Source organism: Mercenaria mercenaria, chromosome 9 (assembly GCF_021730395.1).
Source record: "Mercenaria mercenaria strain notata chromosome 9, MADL_Memer_1, whole genome shotgun sequence".
NCBI classification, from domain to species: Eukaryota; Metazoa; Mollusca; class Bivalvia; order Venerida; family Veneridae; genus Mercenaria; species Mercenaria mercenaria.
Window position 1 is genome coordinate 30497256 of NC_069369.1, and position 23977 is coordinate 30521232.

The 23977-nt window shown below is 34.5% G+C and overlaps 1 protein-coding gene across 1 annotated transcript in view; it reads right to left on the bottom strand.

Moving 5' to 3' along the window:
- Positions 1-23977, bottom strand: part of LOC123546831 (inactive dipeptidyl peptidase 10-like) — a 133205-nt gene that overhangs the window by 23593 nt on the left and 85635 nt on the right. The window contains exons 2-13 of the mRNA XM_053550485.1: positions 19495-19609; positions 16325-16420; positions 15605-15699; positions 11941-12015; positions 11460-11512; positions 10289-10382; positions 8774-8915; positions 7452-7612; positions 6564-6658; positions 4102-4225; positions 3670-3712; positions 2803-2822 (exon numbers count right to left, since the gene is read on the bottom strand). Of these exons, the coding sequence (XP_053406460.1) occupies positions 2803-2822; positions 3670-3712; positions 4102-4225; positions 6564-6658; positions 7452-7612; positions 8774-8915; positions 10289-10382; positions 11460-11512; positions 11941-12015; positions 15605-15699; positions 16325-16420; positions 19495-19609 (1113 nt within the window). The remainder of the gene's footprint in view (positions 1-2802; positions 2823-3669; positions 3713-4101; positions 4226-6563; positions 6659-7451; positions 7613-8773; positions 8916-10288; positions 10383-11459; positions 11513-11940; positions 12016-15604; positions 15700-16324; positions 16421-19494; positions 19610-23977) is intronic.

Genomic DNA, 23977 nt, shown 5'->3' on the forward strand with positions numbered 1-23977 from the left:
CCTGTAAATGCAACAAAATTATCTTGGAAATCGACGAAAAGAAAGACTGTCACTAGCGGAAATTAACACAAACGGAGAAAGAACAGACAGTGTCTAAAATTATGAAACATTACATGGGGTTTCACATTTTTACTTTTGGGCATGGGTTTAAGACGTTTTTTTTTTTTTGTACGAATGAGAAATTTGATTGATTCATCTTTTTAAATTAATTTTCACATGCAAAATACTTTTTTAATAGAGCTTTTCCCCCAAGGGAAAAGGGTTTTTTGGTTAAAGTTTTGAATCAAAAAAACAGGGGGGCAAAAAGTTTTGGGTTTTGTGAATTTTTTATACATGTAAATATTATGAAAAAAAAATCAAACAACCGGGGATATTTAAAAATAGACAAAAACAAAATTTTTAAACATTTTTACCGATGCATGTTATCACGGAAATTTTTGGGAAATTTTTTTTTTTTATGCGTCATTAACAATGCAATTTAACCCCCCGCCCCCCCCTTGCCTTTTAAAGGCATCAAAAAAACATTTTATATAGAAACGGTTATTTCGTAAGTTTTTGACAAAATTTTCATTCTACTCAGTTTAAAACGGAATACAGTACAAACAACAAAAAAAACAGGGAATTTTTTCATGACTTTTAGGAACTTTTTTGGTAAAATTTTCATATGCTCTATTTTTCCTTTGCGATGATTTTAATAATGAATGATCATCTGTAACTTTTACAACTTCTTTTTGTTTAAAAAAAATTTTTTTTTTTTCAAATTTCTGTTGCTTTTTAATTTTACTTTAGTCTTCTACCCTTTCTCCGGGTCGACAAAAAGAGACTGTCTCTAAAATTTTGTCCAAAACGTTTTTCGTTTGTAGAATTTTATAATGATTCTTTTTACTATACCTTCAAGGAGATGTCCGACTGTAGTGTTTTAATTCATTTTTTAATTTATTTTTTATCAATAAAATTTTAGTTTTAAAAATTTTGTTGCATTTTTCTTTTGTCACCTACCATTAGTCAGTGGGCGGACCCGAAAACCCTCAAATACTTTTTTTAAGTTAATTTTTTAATTTTTTCAAATTTAAGTTTTTTTGGGGTATACGATGCAAGTGCCAAAACAAAACTCAAAATGTCGAAAGACACTTCGTTTAAAACTTATAAGGTAGCTAAAATGTCTTTCTTAGTTTGTAGCCTTTCTGACTTTTAAAAGTTTTTAAAATAATTTAAATTTTTTAATAGCATATATCAAATTTGAGCGTTCCAGTTACGAGTGCTTCCGTTTTATACTTTTTTTTTAAAGCACACTTAAGGGACCAATTGTTTTAAAATATAATAAAATTTTTAAGATTCATTTCACCAAACACATTCAGAGTTTTTGGAAACAGTCATTTTGAGTCTTTTGTTTTTAATTTTTGGCATTTTAACATTATTTCCCGTTATATCAGGGGACCAGTTCAACTAAACCCTCGTTTCCCGGGGAAAAACCCGATAGACGCCAAAGCCGTAAACAAACCTCTTTCTCAAATAAAAACCTATCGGTACACAGCTCAACCTGCACCCCCTCGTGAGAGGATTTAGAGATACAAGGACGAATGTACTCCTACATCGGGCCCGGGCAAAATTAAATATAAGATATACAAAGGCCCAAAGTAAATACTAAAACTGTACCATTTTTAAAGCTTCCGAGTAAATGCATTAAATGCATAATCATAGAGCCAAAGCAAAAAAACCCTGGTACTTTGGGAAAAATTAAATACATCTTTTCCCAAATTTGAGTTTTAAAATTTTAAAAGACAATACTTCCCCAGTGGGTAAATTTACACACTCTAGAGCAAAAAGGAGAAGGGGATGGGCATAGTATTACCGTTGCGGCTTTAAAAAAGATGAAGCGTTTTTGTAGGAATTACCACAGTGATTTGTATGTTTCCATGTTAAAAAAAATTTAAAATATTCTGCCGTAGGGAAAATGTAAATATTTTTGATTACCACCGTAAATTTTGTATTTCTGAAAAAACAGAAATACCGTAGTGCCCCAGTGGAAAGTAACTGGTAAAAGTCACAAAACGCATCGTTGCAGCCCCGGGGTTTTTATACTTCTAAATGCCGGAGCCGCAAATCAGCGTAGTAAAAAAAGCTTTAAAAACCTAGCGAGAAATGAAATTTAAATTGTTTTAAAAACTGAGTTCGGGAATTACCGCGCGACAACCATCAAAACTAAGGGAAATTTTTTAGAGTAATGACCCTTAATTGTCTGAAAAGGGTTTTTTTATCAACAAATTTCATAAAAATGATTTTAGAAAAATTATTGCGCACGAGACGTTTGGTTTGTTTTTTAAAACTTGGGGACCGAAATTTTTTCGTAAAATTTTTTGGTATTCATAGAAGATTTAACTTATTTGTTTTAAATGATTTTATACCCTTTGTTAATAAATAAATGAAAGTTTACATTCAATCAAATTTCAATAAATAAAAAGATTCAAATTCCCCCCAAATACAAAGAAAAAAAAAAATTCCGGTAGCCTACGCTTTGCGATGTCGGAATTGAACCACGTTTTGAAGGTACGTTTTAGGCGCTCGAGTCATCGGTTATGATCGGTAATGCGACCCCCCTTTTTATGGTACTATTAGTCTCTATGGGAGCCGAAAAGGGTACTCATTTTCGATGATAATACTTTGGGGAAATTTTATCAGTTAATTCAAAATTTCTATTTTTTCAACGTATACGGATAAACGCTTAAACAAAAGTTAAAAGGAAAATAATTTAACCCTTTTTTGTTTTTAAAAAAAAAAACGACAATTTTATTCTTTACGTACTTTGAGAACATCACTTTTTCCTACACCAAATTTTTATGAAATTCATCACAAATTAACAAAAAATGAAAAAAAAATGGGGGTATGTAGTTCCTATGAAATGCCATCAGTTGGGTCTCTACCTAAAAAAAGGGCAATTTTCTCCGTCCGCGCAATAAACACCTACTTCAAGTTTCGATCTAAAATTTCCCGGGGTGTATGAACAAAAAAACCTCTCATTCAGCGAATTCTTCTATTTGTGAAAACGGTGATTAAAAACACTCGTTTTACAGAATTTTTGGGAAAAAAGGGAAAATGGGTCTATTTTTATGGACTTCTTTCGAATACACCTCGGAAGCACATTTTCGACCGAATTACTGACCTTATTCCTAATGCCAATAGATAATCACAATTTCTGCAATATTTACCTCCCTTTGAAAAATTGGTAGCCATTTTTTGGTCAATATTCTATATATATTATAGAGGTAGTTTACAAAATCAGCAAACATAAAAAGTAGTAAAGGTATAAAGACACTTGTCATAATCCTTTACAAAGAACAAAACAAAATAAAAGATCTTTATCAGTGTTCTTGTCTACACTGCAGCCCGAATTTATGTCCGAAATGACCATCGAAATAGTAGCCATGGGAGATAATTTATGCTATGTGAAAATCATCTAAACTTCACTAGTTTCGGCTAGGAATGGTAATTTTGAACGAGTTCTGCTGCGGAAATATTGCGAGAATATCACTCCGCTAAAAACGACATATTTCTGGAAATAAACAATGTCCACATTGTATATTAGACATGTTAAGCTGGTGAAGTTTTTAAGTTGAAATATTTCCCCTTTTATTTTATTTTTTTTATATTTATTACAATAAATTATATTACTTACCAATTCAAGCCAGCCACTGTCTGCTTCAATCCGATAACTCTGAAAGGGACATAAACACGTGTAAGCATATAAATATATAACGAAGAGTCTACCGTTTTGAATATCTTCGTATTGCAATAGCCATGATAATAAAAAGGGAGAATAAAAACTACAAAAAAACCTACTTTTTATGATAGCCTTTTATTTTCAAAATATCAAAATTGCTCGCCAGACTAGATTAGTAGGGAGCACCATTAGGCTAGGAAGAGAATCCTTGCCCATTGCTTTTTTTGGTGCGATACACGGAAGTCTTATTTATATGCGAGGAACAGAAAGATATCGTGTAATAGATCTACCTCGAACATAACTTGAAAACATGAAAAATGCATAAAATACTACACAAACAAGTCCTGCATACACACAACTAACAAGACAAATATAAAACTTACATCGGAACACTGTGCTGTTTCGATATCACAGATGGTTAAGATGGAAACATTCTGAGGTCTATTGAGCCACGTAACTAGCACGTGCGTATTATCTTTCCAAGTTACAGATGTAACGTAATATTCGCTGAAATTAAACAAAAGATTAATAAGGTGTTTGAAATAATATGAGCCGTGCTATGAGAAAACCAACATAGTGGCTTTGTGACCAGCATGGATCCAGACCAGACTGCACGGCGCAGTCTGGTCAGGATCCATGCTGTTCACTAAAGGTTTCTCTAATTGCAGTAGGCTATAAAAGCGAACAGCATGGATCCTGATCAGACTGCGTGGATGCGCAGGCTGGTCTGGATCCATGCTGGTCGCAAGGCCACTATGTTGGTTTTCCCATGGCGCGGCTCATATATCCAGAAATAAAGAAAAAACAAACGCTTATTATGTTATATATTATTGCCTTTAATAAGGTCCATAATATTAGGTTATTTAACATTGTTCTGTACAATACGGAGATATATTTGGACGATTACCCGTGAGAAAAACCATATTGGACAAGCCGCTAGGCGGTTCAATAGGGTTTTCTCAGCTGGGTACGAGTCCAAATATATCTCGTATTGTACAGTAAAATGTTAAATAAACTTTTTTATTCTATATCTATTTTATCTTACTATAATAAATTAAAATTAAATGTTTCACTGAATATTGTATTCCGCCTTTTCTAGCTTTTCTCAGCTTGGTTGAATGCAAATATTATAACAGAACAATGTCAGCCTTAAATAATCTTTTTATTCTATATTTATTTCACTTCTACGTAATATACGTAATTACTGAATGTTTTTTTTCTGCGTATCATCATTAAAAAAAGTATATGGTGCAACTCCCTACAACAGCCATTTGCGATTTGGGTGATAATATTACTACTGAGAAAATTATCCCCACAACATTGCAGCAGTTTGTGGAAGTGGATGAAAACTGTTCGACTTAAAAGGAGGACAAGGCTTAATTCCCCGTTTTCGAGTAATTCAAGGACTATAATAAAAGAGTGCCTGGTACAATTTGGCGGGTTATCGAAAATGGCCGAGATGTAATGCCCACAAACATTGTCAGCAATTTTGGTGAAGATCCGACGAAAGCTGAATTAAAAGAGCAGAACATGTTTTGGGATGCTGACCCCCCGTCCGCTGCCATTCATAATCTTCTTCATTTTGTTTCTTAACCGTTAAATAAAAACGCTGAGGTAGCTATTCCAACCAGTCAGGGTGATAACAATTTCTAGGTTTCGTCCCGGAACGGCTTCTTTTAGGACTTTCAAATATTCCAACATTGATGATCCTTTTTACTGGTTAAGGAAACTAAATCAGATAGCATTGTTATCCATTGAATCGTTTTGTGTGTTGTAAACAAAAGAAAGCTCAAATTAAATCCAGATTTTCAAGACGCATAAAACAAATCTGTACATAGAGCGCCTACTTCATCCGAATTTTCATTCGGAACATTTTTCACGCGTTTCGGCCCTTTATCGTATGTTTAACATGGGACTGTTCAACCGTCCAAATACAGAAAAATTTCAGGATTTTTTGTGCCCCGCGTGCGTCCAAATACAGAAAAAAAACAGGGTTTTTGTACGCACGTGCATCCAAATACTGTAATATATTGTACGGTCACGTGTTGCAAATGAACGTTCGCGATTGGATAGATAAAATAGGTATAGAATAACAGGATTTATCGCCCTGGAAAAATAATTCTGACCGAAAACATTTTTCCAGGTTGATAAATCAACATATTAAATTAATCTAAAAATAAACAAATAATTAATTATTAAATCTAAAATTTCAAAGGTTATTTGAGAAAAGAGTTATCACATTGCAGCGGTTGGTCAATTTTCAATTGTTTTTGTCTTAAATTATGTATGACGTCACAATAAAATGACGTCACTAATGGTGGACTTTTATCATTAATCATGTGACTGTATTTATACAAATGGTATTGACAATGAAATAAGGCTATTATAATAGCAGTACATTTACTGTCTTAGTGAGAAGTCGATATTAAAACTACTTTTTCCAGGTCAATAAATTTTCATATTGACTGAACCTAAACGGAAACTTATGTTTTATTATTAAATTCAACATTATTCTTAAAAGTTAATTGAATTCAGAGAAGTTAAATGAAATCATTTGCAACAGTTGGTCTTTTCTTTCAAATAAACTATGTACTACGTCACATTGTGTGGACGTCAAAACGTAATGACGTCACAGCTAGAAGCCAATAGATCTACGTGTTTTTGACTCCGCCTACGAGCAAGTCAGTATGATTTTTCATCATTAATTATGCTATTGTGTTTAGACTAATGGAAAGGACCATGAATACTGCATAGATTTGATAATAAATTCACATATCGACCTTATAAAAACGCAATAACTGTTGTTTTTTTATCATCATCAATGACAGAGTGTACAAGTACTTACATGTCTACAAAATCAGTCGGTGGTTTAAACGTAATGGTTGAATTAGTATTGAAATCGAAGTATTTTATCATCACAGTTGGGTTAATTGTATCCGGCTGAAAGGAAGAAAAATATGCAAGTAATGCATAAACGTTGAACAAAGTTAGCTTCAGTTTATAACACTTTTATTTAGAAGAGCGACATTCACAGTATTGCCGGCGGCAAAAACACATTAAACTTATTAAACGTTAAATTTGTAATTTTCTGAAATATACTGTTTGTTCTTCTAATGTAACAAAATCCGAAACAGTTGCAGTGCAATACATTTGTTTTGTAGTCATTTGTTGAATCAAAGGAAATGCAACCCGACCCACGTCAGCGACGTATTCATGACGTCGAATTTATTTACAATACTTTCCATTGTGTTTTTAAAGTGCTGTTTTGCCGTTTATCCATGTATCAAGTTTCATGAAAAATATCTTGCTTTTTTTTTTTTAAGTTAACGCAGGCTTTCTGTCTGTCGCTTTCAAGCTGTCATATTTTTGGATAAATGTTGCCCTGTCAAATGCACTTTTACCATAGTAAAAAAGTAAAAGAACGTGTGTATTCTCGAGATTGTCGTCCCGTCCATGTATAGTTCATGAATATATCTCGACTTCTAAGTTTCGTAGTCATTACTCTTGCCACATTTTGTCATATATTTCACTATTTGTTGCCATAGTTTAACAGATTTTCTGCCATGTTAACACAATAAAAGGACATGCACTTTTTAAGTATTGCCGTTTTTGTTCTTAGAAGGTTTTCCAATTTAATGGACTGATGGACTGTCGGATGGACAGACGAAGGGCAAACCGTACGTACCCTCCATTGAAACACCGGTAAGGGACTAATAAAAGTAAAAATAGATACCCTTGGATATGGCAGTCTTCTATTTTCTACATATTTATTTTTCAATGGTCCATATATGGTCATATCGTATCTGGAAACATCTCTATTATCAAAGCTCGCATAAACGATGCCAGATGCGTCTGGATTCCACCAGATGGCGTTGTCGGATAGAAGAATCTCCTCTGTAAAAAATTAAAATGAACATTTGTAAATAAAAAAGGAAAATCACACGAATACGGCATTCCTCTATTTCCTATATAAATATGTTTCAATTGTCACTGAGGGTAATGTACAACTTGCACAGTTTATATACCGGAGCCGCACGGATTCCACCAGATGGTGTTTTGAGATTTAAAACTATTTTCGAGTTTATTTATAGATATCAGTGGTAAAAGAAATGGGTACTCGTCAAGAAGGTTGTTAGTAACTTTAAAATGGAGTATAGTGCAAGATACAGAAGACGGCCCTGCGAGCAAGATATAAAGTACAGGACTCTGAATGTTAGTAATTTCAAGTTGGTGTAGCGAGAGCTCGAACTCACGAGCACTGGTTTCGCAGTCAGAAAGTGTTACCACTGAACCACCGCACATTGAGATACATAATCTCAGCGGCAGGAAGAAATACTAGCGTGCATTCACGGCATTGATCTTTATATGAACATCTGGTCAATATGCAATAGAACTTCGCCAATTGTATTTTTAAAGGCATTTTGACACAGTTACTAAAGGATACTGCAGAGGCATATATTCATAATATGAGCCGTGCCATGAGAAAACCAACATAGTGGGTTTGCGACCAGCATGGATCCAGACCAGCCTGCGCATCCGCGCAGTCTGGTCAGGATCCATGCTGTTCGCTAATAGTTTCTCTAATTGCTATAGGCTCTGAAAGCGAACAGCATGGATCCTGATCAGACTGCGCGAATGCGCAGGCTGGTCTGGATCCATGCTGGTCGCAAAGCCACTATGTTGGTTTTCTCATGGCACGGCTCATATAACTGGTGAAATGCGTCTAAGTCTTCGATAGAATTGTACCATTTCGAAGTTAGTCAGCTAATAGTTCGTCAAATATCAGACTTGAGGACGAAACAAGGTTTTGATATTCCCATTTCTTTTTAAGTTTTCGGGAAAAAAAGCTTGATAAAACCAGTCATACATTGCCTTCTTTTGCAGAGCCCCGCTTTGACGTTTGACGTTATTCCGTGATAACTGTGACGTACAAACGGCAATTTTATTGCATGATTATACATAGTTTCAGTCTTCCTTGTTTTATAGGAAATCAATTTAGGTCGTTGAGAATTAAAGATTATTGATAAATCTTTTGTTTTGTTTTAAATGACCTACCTTCATACAACCAGTCTGGCACTCCATGAAATATAGCGTCTTTTGAGCCATTATTTGTGACTTCTATATATTGACTACTATCTATTTCTTTTAAAGAATTCCACGACTTTAAATAATAAATATTGTTATGGGCAACGACAATCTGGAAAGAAATATAAAACATTTTGAAACAACATGTTCTATAGCGTTTTATGTATCACTTATATCTATGTTAGAACTGGCGATTTTAGAACATACTGGAGCAATTTTATTTACATATGACTAAATGACATGTATCTATATAAAAGACATGACGGCTTATTTTTATCTTTGTACTTCTATTTGCAATAAATGACTTATGTTGCTTTATTGGCCTGACTGAAAGCAGTGTTTTCCGGGAAAGTATAATACCCACAACGGTACGAAATGAGACAATTTCGATTTATTATAATTTCAATATCTAATTTTCTGAGTCATTATCAGATTGTGCTGAGCTCTCTCATATTTAACAAACCTGTCAATAAAGAAAGAAAACTCTTTTTTCTTTTCTTCTTATATTCTGTAATGAACGAGAGTTCTAGCAGAAATATCTAAAGGATATTAATGGGAAAAACATAGGGTGGCATTACACGAACAAATTAGGAAGAGAATCGTTATAAATGATGTTAGCCAAGACAGTCCAGACTGTATTTAAAAACAGTGATTGGATTGTTTTGGTACTTATGTAATAATTCCTTTTTTAAAATTAAAATTATTTTAAATACCCAAAAGACTATTTTGAAAAAAGGGAACACAAAAAAAGAGCCCAAGAAAAATGGAAAAAAAATAACAAAACGCTTTTTGACCGCACAATAAAAAAAACCAACATAGTGCGTTTGCGATCAGCTGGATTCGATCCCGTGACCGCGCAGTCTGGTCGGACCCATGCTGTTCGCAATGGTTTCTTCTTTGTAATGGGCTTGAAAGCAACGCATGGATCCTGCCCAGAATGGCGGGTTGCGGGGCTCGTTGGACCAGTGGTCGCAAATTTTCTTTGTTGGTTTCCTCATGGGCGGCTCATTTTGTTATCATTTTTTTCCGTACATTTTGAAAAAAATGAAAAGGTAGTAGCTGAGAACGTGACAGTTTGACAAAATGTTTGCCTTATATTATAGAAATGAAGCTAGAAATGGCAAATAGTAAAATAGTTCTATATATACCTTAAGTATGGAACATGTCAGTTTTAACACGTGAATATCAGGTACTTTTTAGATTTGTAAGAAAAAACGATTTTGGAACAAAACCCCCTTTTTCTATCAAAAACATATTTTGGTTTTTTTTAATCGCAATTTTCTTATTTTTGAAAATTACTAAAAAATTGTTTAAAATTTCTACAATCCAAAAACCCATCCGATAAAAAACGGTTTAATATATAACAATCTAAATTTTTCCATGAAAAAAAACGCACACTTCCCTTTGTTAATAGTTTTTTTAAAAAAAAAAAATATAGTTGTTTGCCCATTCATCACAAAACAAAGTGTAAACAAGAAAACCTACGAGATTATGGCCAGTGGGCGACCACGTGACATACTGAAAATCACTTTCAACCGCCCTTCCTTCTATCACAGGACCTATAAGATCTATATGTAATCTGAAATGAAACGAAGCTGTATGGCATGGAAAATATCATATAAACAATTGTATTTTACATCACGTTTGTATATATTGTATATCGATTTTTGGTTAGCTGAAAATATACGCACGCACATATACACAAACGCACAGGCGGTATTTCCTGAAAAGCTTTTGCTCGCGTACTATTTAAGTAAGTGTGTTCTAAAAGTTTGTATACGTGTTGACGTTCACAAAATATGTATCTACCCCGTCGGACATTGACGTATAAAATATCTTATTCTGTCACTTGCAGTATTTTCGGCCCGATATCAGGGTGCCGTATATCTTTCTTGATATACCGTCAGTTGATCATGTGACCAGGGATATACGGTCAGTTGATCATGTGCCTTATGATCGATATTGTTTTAAAGAATTTTACAAACGAAACCTTCATCATTGTTTGGAAATGTCCGAACTAAGAAAATGAGTGGTAAAAATAATGATTTTTTATTCAAAAACGAAAGAAGTTATGCGATTTTGCGGGTAATCACGCCCATTATATAAGTGACGTCATTACAAATTTAGGGAGTCATTAAAGCGGTTGTCGCACACATTATTTTGTAAATTAAATTGCCAATATCGGGAAATGAGGTAATGACAAGATAAATAGAATAATAGGTTAGTGCCTAAGATGGAAAGAAAAGTTTATCTGGCTCGGCTCCGGACGTTATCATGTTCGCCTTCGGCTCACCCGATAACCTCCTCCACCTCGCCAGATAAACTTTCTCATCTACGGCACTAACCTATTATTCTCTATATCTATACTAGACTGAATGACGTTATCAACAACGTCTCAAAAGTGTATGAAGTAGAAGTGAGGCTGCATTCAAAACTGAAACGTAATGTGACATTGAAATAATTTAGCCCAGATTTTTAACCATTTTGCCTTTGCAGCCAAGATCAAACTGCACCAATGCAGGATGATCATGGTCTTCACTGTTCGCTCTTCAGCTACTAAATTTTCAGTGAAGACCCCTTTGAATGGTAAGTGGTGCTGCCCAGTCCATTTTAGAAATTTAGCAGGGTAAAGGTTAAAATATCGCCATCAACTTACTTTTTGTCTGTATCATAAATTCTATATTTGGCAATGTAGGAATATCTGTAAATCTGAAAAAGAAATATTACACCAATTGTTCTGCCCGGTTCTACAAAGGAAATAAAATATTACACAAAATGTTCAGCTCGACTCAATAAAGGAATGAAAATATTACACAAATCTACAAAAGAAACACAATATTACAAGAACTGTTCAGCTCGACTGTAAAATAGAAAGCTTACGGTTCATTTGGTGGCATTTTGTTTAATTACTTTGACATTTAGTGTTATAAAGATTTTATCACTGGGTGTAGATCGTCTGGTATACAATAAACACATTTCTCACTCATATTATATTTGATATTGTATGGTAAAACACTTACATATTGGATATTGTATGGTAAAACAATACATATTGGATATTATATGGTAAAACACTACATATTGGATATTATATGGTAAAACACTACATACTGGATATTATATGGTAAAACACTTACATATTGGATATTGTATGGCAAAAGAACGTATTTCCCATCAGCTGATACTTTGTACGTCTCTGTATCCAGCTCCCTCTGCAAAAAAAAGAGTGAAAAATACACATCAACACTAGAGTAACAGTATTCAAAGTCTTCGGACTAAGTGTGCTTTACTCTTGAAGACCCGGTATAAATATAAGATCCGTGCAAAAAGGCCCATTAAACCGATTTTACTCCTGGCGACCTTAACCTTGTAGATAGATTCCAGGCTCAATACACCTACAGGTGTGATAAATACTTCGCCGAAATCGAAATTTGACTTCAAAATAGGAAACTAAAATATTAGCCAAACCAATTCCGATCATGACCTTGACTTTACAGATAGAGGAATTTTAAGCACCAGACTGTACGTAGTTTAAAATCGGGATAAGGATAATAAAGTGAAAGACCGGGCAAGAAAGTGCAGCATCTAAGGCGCTGTACTGATTTTGAAGAACACTGGAATACTTATGTCATGCCACAGTGTGCACACCACGATCTGATGTAACTAGAAGTAACAAGTTCAAATACAATCGAATTAAGTGCAACAAACGTATGCCAAGAGCACGAAAGTGCATTATTTTAAGACCATTTTGATCCCTCCAGACCTTGACCTCGAAGACGGGGAATGTGCATTGCATACCACAATCTTGTGATATACTGTTATACAAAGTCTTAATAAAATCGGATTAGAGGTTACAAAGGTATGGCCAGGATGAGAAAGTGCTATATTTATTACGAGACACTTTTGATGCTCTCTGACCTTGGCCTTGAAGAAAGAATTACGGAGTTGTACACTGCACTCCTCAATTTTGTGAAATAAAATGAGAATAGTGGTTATAGTTATGGCCCGGATAAAGTGTTCGGACACGGACAGACTGACAGACAGATAGATTATTGTATCGGTAGTACATGTAATTATTATCTAAATACGTAACAGGAAAATCGCATGTTCAATCGTCTTTATACCTTTACCTTCGACATCAATTGTAGGTCATTCACAGTTGGATAATAAGATGTTATGTGATACCAAATTACCATTTAATATCTTTAATCATACGTTTCCACTTCAAAGGACTTATCATGAAGTGTTAATGGGCGATTCTCACGCAGAAGCACAGAGGTTGTGCGTGTAGACAAAGAATAAATGAGATAATATCTTGTTTAATACGAAAGATTATTAGTTGTCTCTAAAACACTCATTGTTGGTCATTTTAAGCAAACACGCACAGCACAGTAAAAACGACGCTTTTAGCTCATGTTCTTTGCCGTCCGTCTTGTTTTAGGTCAACGCAACACGCGTGACATGACGCACGACTTGACGCACAACACGGCGCAAGACAAGAAGACACGACACGACACACGATAATGCGACACGAGTCATGCCATTAATTTCGAGATGTCGTGTCGTATTGCTGCCCGTCGTATCGTGTGTCGATCGCAGTGTTGCATCGTCGCGCGTCATGTTATATGTCGACCGTCTTCTTCTCTAGGTCAAGGCATAACATACGATATACACACGACAATATGAAACGACGCCCTTCAATGTTACACGACGCTCGATACAGGTGATGATGAGCGACAATATAACACATCGTATCGCATTGTCGAGCGTCGTGTCAAATTTTTGTATTGTAAACTCTTTTATGTCGACGCACGGCATGCAAAACGACATGTGACAACAGGACACGACACACGACATTAATGCAATACTTTGCTTGCCTACTCTTTTAACTGTTAATCATTCTCCTTCCTGTAAACACTATATAATCCATTTCGGACGGGAATGCTTAATTTATATTAATACATATGTTACTATAACTCATAATCATAATCGGCCAGGTGAACATGTGCGCGTGAAACCAATGGTCACTTATAACGTCATCATGGTCAATGCGCTTTCAACATGGCGGGCGAGCGACGTTGGAGTCGTTAGCAAACCGTTTGTAAAACTTGGATGCTGCTATAAACTTGTCGGAAAAGGACACATATGATTTTATAGAATTATTAGAGAGGCGAACCATTTGATGAGCTTAATAGATACATAAATATGAATTTATGTATATTTCGCTCCTTCGTCAAGAAAGTTTTAGCGTCAGGAGTTGTAATTACTCCCCTTGTGTAGTGCAACCAAGCATATGTATTAAAGACATTAAAACACGCCAGAGCCGGGCCGGGCCGGGAGGTGATAATCGGCCCGGAATTCATAATGTCCCTCGGGCTAAAGCCCTCGGGCCATTATTCATTTTCCGGGCCGATTATCACCTCCCGTCCCGGCTCTGTCGTGTATTAAACCTCTAGGGGAGACCGGGGATAGTTGTTACATGGGGTAGGTTGTTACATTGCAAATATTGAAGTGATGACGCATCATATAAAGTTACAGATTATGCGTGTTTGTTAGTTTTAAAAGTCGCCATGTTTTACGGATGCGTTGTTTAACTTGATGACAGTTATTTGAAAAATAGAACAAAAAGCTAGATTTTGGGCCACGTAAGTAAATTTTCGAGTTTTTCATACATTTTTGGTTCATGTGCACACCTGAAATATATATAAAACTTTAAAAATGTTGTTGGACTAAGCAAGGAATTGTGCTAAATATCGTAAAATCTCAAGAGGTTACATGCTTTCTCTGAGTTGTTTACCTTAGATATTGTCACGTGTTGTGGGGTCGGGGCATGTTGTTACAATTAGTGCGGGGCACGTTGGTAACATACTACTAGTTGACCCCAAAGAGAAGATTCACAAGAGAATCTTTATTTGAGACTGGAACAACCGTATTAGACCTTCCTATTTGAGACAAGGGAAACCAGAACACTATTATTGTTATAGTAAATGCCCGATTGAACCAGGAATCTGCATATGGGGATGGACATTGTTGGCTATATGCTGTAGTTACATTGAATAGCAGAGATGACAACTACCCCATGTGCATACTACTGAAAATGAAGTGAAATGACCATGCCAGTTACTATATAGATTTTTCAAAGGGCCAAAATGTAACTGACGATATTAAGCGCTGTATACCGTATATTGTCGACTTTGTGTAGCTGCATTGGCACCTCTGCCATCTTAAACCATAAGAGCTCCTCTGGCGATACAAACATTATTGCAATTTGTCTATGAAGATGTCGTATTCAGTGGAGACATATATATCCTGTCCTGATTGGTGTGAATAGAAATGAACATTACAGTGGCGTCAATAAAATCTAATAGTGCACTAAGAGCAGCGAACAACTACAACAGGCCTGCGTTTTCTCCAGATAAGAAATGCCAATTTAGAATGACTGCTGGATGGCGAAAGAATGTAAAAGAGCTCTTCTGACAGATACGCCCGAAAAGAGTGCTAACATAGTAAAATAAGAATTCACCATGAAACTGTGGAAAATTTGTTAAAAATGAACAAAACAAGTGCTCAAAACTAAAGAACAGAAAGCAACAAAACAAAAGAAAAATGTAAACAGATGTAAACGTCCTATTTAAAATGTAACAACTATCCCCGGTCTCCCCTAATTATATCATCCATTTAATGAACAAAAAACTTTGTATCTTAGAGTGACTGATGGACACAGTACATATATGCAGATCTAGTCACATTTGTGAAATGCACACAGCCTGCAGCATATGTATTGAAATAAATAACACCTACAAATGTGGAGTTGTCCATAACTTCCGTCGTTTCATTGTTCCCGCAGTCAAATTTCACTACCATACCATCGGGGCGTCTGTAGATCAATGAATCTCCTATATAAACAACATACATATCAAAAGAATGGTACAGTGCACGCATTTGTTAACATTGTTCATGTAGATCATCACGTAATAAACAAACAAGTGATACGGGTATAATTGCAATTCTGAATGAAAATGTACTTAATAATGTTGGGCTACAAGCAGTCTTCTTCATACGAAAGAATTCAGAACCCGGACTGCGAAACCCTGGTTACGCGGAACAGATAATTATCAGGTATTGTTAATAGACGAGTCATTGTTGCTAATGTTTTTTGTCTATTTACGAAAAAGGTGTGGCTATGACTGTTGTTTTTTCTTGCCCGGAAAAGCCGTGAAGTGCAAGTCCTATGTAGACTCCGAAAAAGAGCCTAAGTATCCCTTTTTCGTAACTAACAATCCATCTTATGTTTTTTGTATTGTCGACTATCCTTTACTTCCGGTTTTACGGATAACCTGATATAGTCTGACCACATCAGTGATTCGTCAGCCATTTTAGTTCACATTAATATCCTCACTGTACGTTTTCTAACCCAGTAGGGTACTAACCGGATATGAACCATAATCGGATCAACACGTGACGTGTCTTGACCAATGGAAAAGCCGGAAAATCTAAGTAGTCAATATATAGGACACATACCTGAGCTCCACACGTTCTGGAAAGGTACTGGGTCAAATTTATGTTGTATAAACTCTTTAAATGTTAACTTCTCTCCAAGGTCTTCATTAAATTCCTCTGAAAACGAAGCAATAAGTTAAGACAGGTGCATTAAATGCAAAAAATGAAGCCTAATGCTCATAGTATTTTCTTTCAGTCTGCTTTTATATATTTATTGTTTTATCCATATATCAGTATCCATATATCTAATTTTTTATTCACGTATCATTCATACATTTTGCTGTGTCTGTGCGTTAGACTAGCTCCTAGACTATGATATTTTTTTTCCAATTTTTATTATTTTTAAAAATGTTAATGTAGCCCCGTCTATATCCTATGTCCAAGATATATGATAACATTACAACCAGTTCTCTGCGAAAATCTCTAAAATAGACTTGCATTTGTCACATTCACATAAAATGAGAGAAACATTTCAAAAGTTGATTTTTTTGACAAATTCTTTATTATCAGTCTAGTGGCTAGTCTATCTGTGCATTATCAATCAACCCCGAAGTATTTGTATAAAGTGTGCATTTATCTGTAAGTCTTCTATATTTCAATGAACATGTAAGAATGAAAGCAATCAAGACCTTCTTTTGGTTTGTTGTCTTTACCACAGTTCGTCGTTCAGATGCTTAGGTATTAAACCATTCGTGCTAACGCCCTCGTGGTTCAATTCCTGCGCATATGAACGCTGAACCGTGATAAATTACACGACAAACCACTCGAAGGCCTTGCTTATTTGTTAATTAAATGCTATTTTTGTGCGTTTAAAAATAGCATTGAATTCATACTATTTTACGGGCGCTTGCTACAAAAGTAAGCGCATTCCACCAAATGAAAAGAAATGTCAGGATATGGACCTTTTCAACATCTAAACGGAACAACCAAAACGTTCAATGTTAGAATAGAGTAAACGCATGTGCAATTCGTGTTATAACATCTGCAGAATACGTTGGTACATTTACCCTTACCAGCCTTGGGCGCCAACCAATCCTCGAGATTCTGCAGGTATTTTCACATGAAAAAATATGCGTTATCCTTTTAGAATAAATTTTTGAAAAGTTTGTGCAGGTTCCAATATTACAATTTGTATAACAGAAAATGTGACACTACAAAATAATTTAACTCAGAGCATTTTAGAATTTTTACCCCGTTAGGTTTAGAGCCGCACCGGCAGGATTAAGACTATAAAACCTGTATCTTAGATCAACGCGTATTTTCCCGCAATGAAGGAAAATTCTGATCTCACTGTGTATTAGTTGACATTGCAAGGGTAGTGTCAATTGAGGAAAAAATAAAAAATTAATAATTGTTTGTTTCCACAACTAAGTTACATAGGAAACAGACGTATAAATATCACCAAGGTCAACGTTTCTAAGGTCAGTTTACTAAAAATAACTTTTAACGCTTCAGTAAAGTCAGTCTGACTAAAGTACATCTCCTATTACGCTACGCTTAGGATCTGAAGACGAGCTATTGATGACACTTTCGCTAGCCAATTAGAGCTTAACTTACAACATTTTGCAAATCTATATTTAGCCTGGATTTTTCATATTTACAATTCTTATGACGTAAAGTGTCAGATAGTTGGTTAGCTCAATCGGTAGGACACTTGCTCTGTAAGCGAGGGGTCCCGGTTTCGAGCCTCGGACTGACTGCACATTTTTCTTACTCTTTGACATTCGAACAAGTCGTCTGATTGGTTCAAATAAAAATAGATTTGCCAAAATAAAAATAGCAATATTGGAAATCCAAAATATAAAGAAGACGAATGTGAAGATCAAGTACTTTAGTCATATTGCAGTAAAGTATAATATCATTTAGAACAGTACAATTTCATATTAAGCAAAGTTTTATGTTTATGAATAGATGTATTATATAATTTACTTAATTCTATAAACATCAAGTACTATGCCTACTTATTTATAAAACATGATGTTCGATAATGAATATGAGGTTGGTTCTAGCCTGAAAAGGCCTAATTTAAAACCTTCAAATATGTCATAGAAATACAATCTCATAACTATCGTTGTTTTAAGAAACGTGACATGCTAATGGCTTTTTTTCGGATGCTTAGTCATGTATATGACAAGCAATTATATCAGACTTTAGAGATAGCTATATGTCATTTGACTTTTAGTTAAGTAGACTAGAATATTTATTATCAGTATAAAGCAGGAATCATAAAAGGTTTCTGTCTGACATAAACTGCACATCTATTAAAAATAACAATAAATCTGGAGAAACAAGAGAGGAACAATGGCGGTACATGTTCATATAAAATAAGACTTTTCGAGGTAATGATGGCGGAATAAAGAAAGTCTAGTCACGTGTTTATCTTTTTTACTAAAACAGAGGCAGACACAGGGTTAGCGAACGCAATTGTAGGGATTACTCTGTTGCTCGTCGGTGTCTCGATGCCGATGTGGGCTCTACTTCTACTCTAAATTTGTTCTTAAGAGTAGAAGTAAAATATAATTCTAACAAGGTTCGTATTTTCGTCAGTAAGACGATGAAAGGTAGTAAAGCGTTGTAAACCGGAACGCGCGGACTGGTGAGAGAACATTATTGCGTTAAATGTGACGTCCAATAGTCACATGACGCCCGACTCATTCCTACATGCCCGTACGAAGTCCCGAATAAGTTTTTATCACTTAGTTTAAAGCATGTTAGAACGAAAATAACCAGGTCTTCTTGCCGTTTATCGTCTAATTTACCACGGTTCGTCTTTCGCATGCTTGGATATTAGCCACTTGGACAAACACCCTCGTGGTTTTATTTCTGCACATCTGTAAAATTGTCAGCCACTTCTTATAACTCAATGTTGGAGTGCGTTTTACTTTTATACTGTAAACCTTGTTTATATTGCTACTGTGAAAATGTATGTACAATGATGAAATGTAAATAAAGATTACTACTACATCTGAACTCTGACGTGTGATAAATCAGACGGTAAACATGATTACTAATTATTAATTATTGATTTAAATAAATATTCCCCTAGCTATTGTTGTTAAAACATCACGTTTAAAATCGTGAGTAAAGTATCGACGGAATTAGACTGAAGATGGTGGAAAATTATTTATCTCCACAATGCGTACTAGTATGCAAACATAATCTTAGAACTGTAATAATGAAAGAAAACTTACTTGGTGTAATGAGGACAATAGCGGCGATAATAAGTCCAAATACTGTCACAATGACGAGTAGAGCTATAGCAATACCCCGCCAGTTCCGTGTTTCTGTTGTACTGCCGACAAACTCCTGAAAATATACAATTGGAATACATATTAAATCTCATACAAAAATGTAAAACATAAAAGTTCCTGTTACAAAAGAAGAAAAAGAAACATAACCCCCACCCCCACCCCCGGGATTCTTGAACATTCGTTGAAACTTTTTGTTAAAACGCTACCTTTGACATCCATATATGCTAGACATTCTTTCGTGCACGGCGACTTGACCAAGGTACGGTTCTGAATTCTGCTTCTTATAGATAAACTACAATAGCAAGAAGCACTGTTTTTATTAGAAGGCATACTTTTAATTTTAATAATGTGCTTCGCGCATTATTGCACTTTGTCCGAAACTGTTTAACCCTGACTGCGGAGCAATTTTATAGAGCCGTCGTAATATTTATGATTTACACAGGCGTTATGGTATTGTTTATATTAAACCCTAATTGCGTACCAATGTCATTATTCTAACCATTTAAAGAATATTTTATATCTTGTCGCCTTCTAAAATTTCAGACAAATATATATTTGCGATGCGACTCTTCTGGAGCATAGACAGGCTTCGACCTTTATTATCCGGCAGAGAGTACATCTACCATATGCTCTTCTTTCTACCTTTAAAGTAGGTGATGATCTTCTTTTCCCGTGCTTGTCTATCACATATTGCGACCCCTGGTCTCTAACATAGTTAGACGTTGTTGCCCCGCTCGAAACAAATTCCATCATCATAAAATCTGTTTTTGTTATTCCATTAATTTTAGCTTCTTTCTTGAGAATTATCCATGTTTAAGAATTAACTCTTTTACAGCAACATTCTGTATGGTCATTCCAATCTATGGAATTATTGATTAATTGTTCATTTTGCTTTTTTAAGTTTTGACTGTTCTAAACTTTTACCACTTTCCGTAACGACGCATAAGTACTTGAAACAATTCAATAAAACAGATTCATTTAATTTAAATAATAAATCTGTTGTTTGTGTCCACTTGTTTTAATATTCAAAAATATCAAAAACTATATCCTTTCATAGATATCCTTATATCGTAACTGATTGACCATCTTAAACGGAAATACGTCGAAAAACTATAAAAGCAGATAAAAATTATTGTGAATAAATATACGTTCACGTGATTCTATGATGAATTTTGTCAAAGAAACAGAGAACATAATGGACAACTGAGAAAATATGGATTTTCCTTTAACAATCTCTTTGTTATTATGAATCTGGGGCTAATAAATAGATCAGGTTTTCCTACAATGAAAATGCGCATCTGTAATGGACCATTTGCCTTGTCAATTTTGACGGACATAAGACTTAAGCAGCATTACAGAAATATTAACTACGGACTTAAAGGAAGATTCCCAACCTTGGAGAATAATTATCGGAACCCCAAGACATATATTACAACGTAATGATACGCAGTATATTATCTTGCAATATCTGCGCTGTCAGATAGGTTTCTTAAAAAGGCGCGATTGTTTATCAAGTAAACAAGCAAGAGTAGATCATGCATTTTCAAGTCACTATATATCTTTCCACGGTAATATTTTTTTTACACTTAAATAAGTATAAGTCAGGTATTACAAAGACAAATGATATGCATTTGTACAATGAAACGAGATGATACTGTGCATTTTAAAAATGCCATTTGAAGTGTATTTTTACCTGAAATTACGTATCAAATTTGAAAAATTCAAAACACTAATCATTTATCATGCATTTCTTAATAGAAACTACCAAATACTCGTATATACTTTGAAGCAATCTGAATTCATTCCCATTTGTGTTTTCATATTCAGATAAAAGAGTGTACATACGTAGTATTGAAAATCTCCCTTTAAAGGTCCAGTGTTAAAGATCAATGGTCAATCTATATTAGTCTGGCATTGGATTTTACATTGATTAGAAGTGTCAGAAATCTGTTTATTTTGTCATCGACTTTGTTTACAAATGATCTTGAAGAGCCAACATATTATTGAATTTGGTGGTCAACAGCTTCGACATCAATGATAGCAATTGAAAGGGAGTACAGTTACACAAAAGAAATAAAATCATATGGTCAAGTGGTTCAACTGCTGTGACTTCTATTAACACCGGGTGAACATTGTTCCATGTCACTACCGGCGTTGTTTTCATTCGTAAGACTTGATATTTGAATTTAACAACAATGTAATAGACCCGAACCAATATTGAAAAGGTCGTTGCAGAACCATAACTACGCATGTATATTATTTTTGAGGAATAACACTTCCGATCAGCTTATGCAAAACAATAATTTCACATTTCTCTCGAAGAATTGCAGATTGTAGACTATCATTTGTTTTTAATTAGCTCTGACAATAATTGACATCTTTAGTTCAAAGTTTACGAAAGTACTTTTATAACATTAAATGAACGACTTGACTTTATATACTTTCTTTTGAAAATACTTCAAGTTTCAACTGAAGTAAATTCGTATTTTTATTTTCTGTATTTTCACGGTACCAATTCATATTTCACTCCAGCCAACAATACGGTATACGAAGACAATCAGCATCAACAAAAAGCACTACGGTCTTTTTGTTACAATTACAATTAAAAACAACGTTTTTATAAGAATAAATCAAAACATGCATTTGTCAAAAGAATCTTAAATGGTAATTTCATCAAGATCAGTTCAATATCTTCCATAAGATTGATGACAGCGTTATGATATCAAACGTGGAACGAGCATCAGAAAAATCCTCAGACAAATATCCAGAAACAATGTTTGATTTGGCGGTAACTTGAGACATTGAATCTTGGACTGAGGCCGCAATTGCCTTTTATATCGTTTGTCATTTATCATTCAGCATTTATGTATTTTCACAACGGATAATGAATTCATAAGACGTCCCGTCTGTTGATTGCTTATTTCGAAAATATTGTTAGTCCGTCTATGCGGTCTTTCAAACGGAAAATTTTACTCAAGAAACAAACGACACATCGAGACAGAAATGTAAAAAGATAATTGACAAAGTTCTTAATAAACTGCAACTTAGAATGACTTGCAAAATATTTGCCTAAAATTTTTTGCCTAAAATTGTCATAAAGGTTTTTTTTGAAGGAGGAAAAATCATCAGAAAATGGTTATATCAAAAGCTTTGCAGAAATACTAATAATACGGTAAGTTAGAAAAGAGGCCATCTATGTGTCCGAATTTCAGCTGTTTTTGCCATTTGAAATGAATGCTGTTATAATTGATAAGCCATTTTATTTAAATGGATGCCGTTATCTTCTATTTGCCGTGTCATTTAAATGGATACCGTTGTCATTTATTTGCTATTTTATATATCGTTTTCTCGCCATTTGAAATGGATGCCGTTATCATTTATTTGCCATTTTATATATCGTTTATTTGCCATTTACTTGCAATTTTAAATACATGCCGTTATCATTATTTTGCCTAAAAATAGTATTTAGAACAATAAACCCATACAAATTTACCAGTAACTGAGTTTTGAAGCAGCGAAGAAAACGTATTAATTTAGGAGCGTCAGACTACTTTTCTTTCTTCAGCTGTCTATTTAATCAAGTGTGCAAGTCCAATATGTTTACATACAGTGGACAAAAAAAAAAGGACTGAATACTATGTGAAATCTAATTCAAAGCAACAGAAATATTGACTGTAGTTAGTTTATAACACAAAGCAATTTATTTTAGAGGACAATGCATTCAGCTGTAATTCATGAAACATTGCAAATCGAATTAATGTCTTGATCAGATAACATTCTAAGACTTTCTATGGAAATATAGAAGTTGTTGTATCAGCATTTTGTGAAACTGAAATTGATGTCCACTCAGAAATTCTTATTTAATGCTCTGCTGAACAACAATAGTTATCCGTTTTGACTGAATATAAACCTTCAGGGGGAACAATATTGATAAATGTCATTGTAAAAAATCTTTAAAATGTCATGTGTATATTGTCGTTTGATAACAGTAGCAGATATCAGTTACATACATGAATAATAATCCCATGTGCACCCGTATGACACCAGTTAAAAGGAACAGTAAAGTAACTGTAAAAACTTGGTGTTATTTTTTAAATGTTATCTTTAAAGATAAAGACTGGTCTTTTTTTATAAAGTTTGATACCGTACATAAAAAAAAACATAACATATTATCTAAATTTCAGCCTAAATAGTGGACCAGAATTTACTTCGTTAGACCTAAAACATTCTGATGGCATACAATATGAATGTACTTACTAACTTTTTCACTGTAAGAAAAGTTCTTCCATATTTTTTCAATGGCTTGATAGGTAAGACTATTTGCAAGAGGAACTACATGAAAATTAATTAAGAAGTTTCAGAAGAACTTTTTAAAAATGCTTTAAACATTAACAAATGAAGTCCTTTGTTTTATACTCGGTCT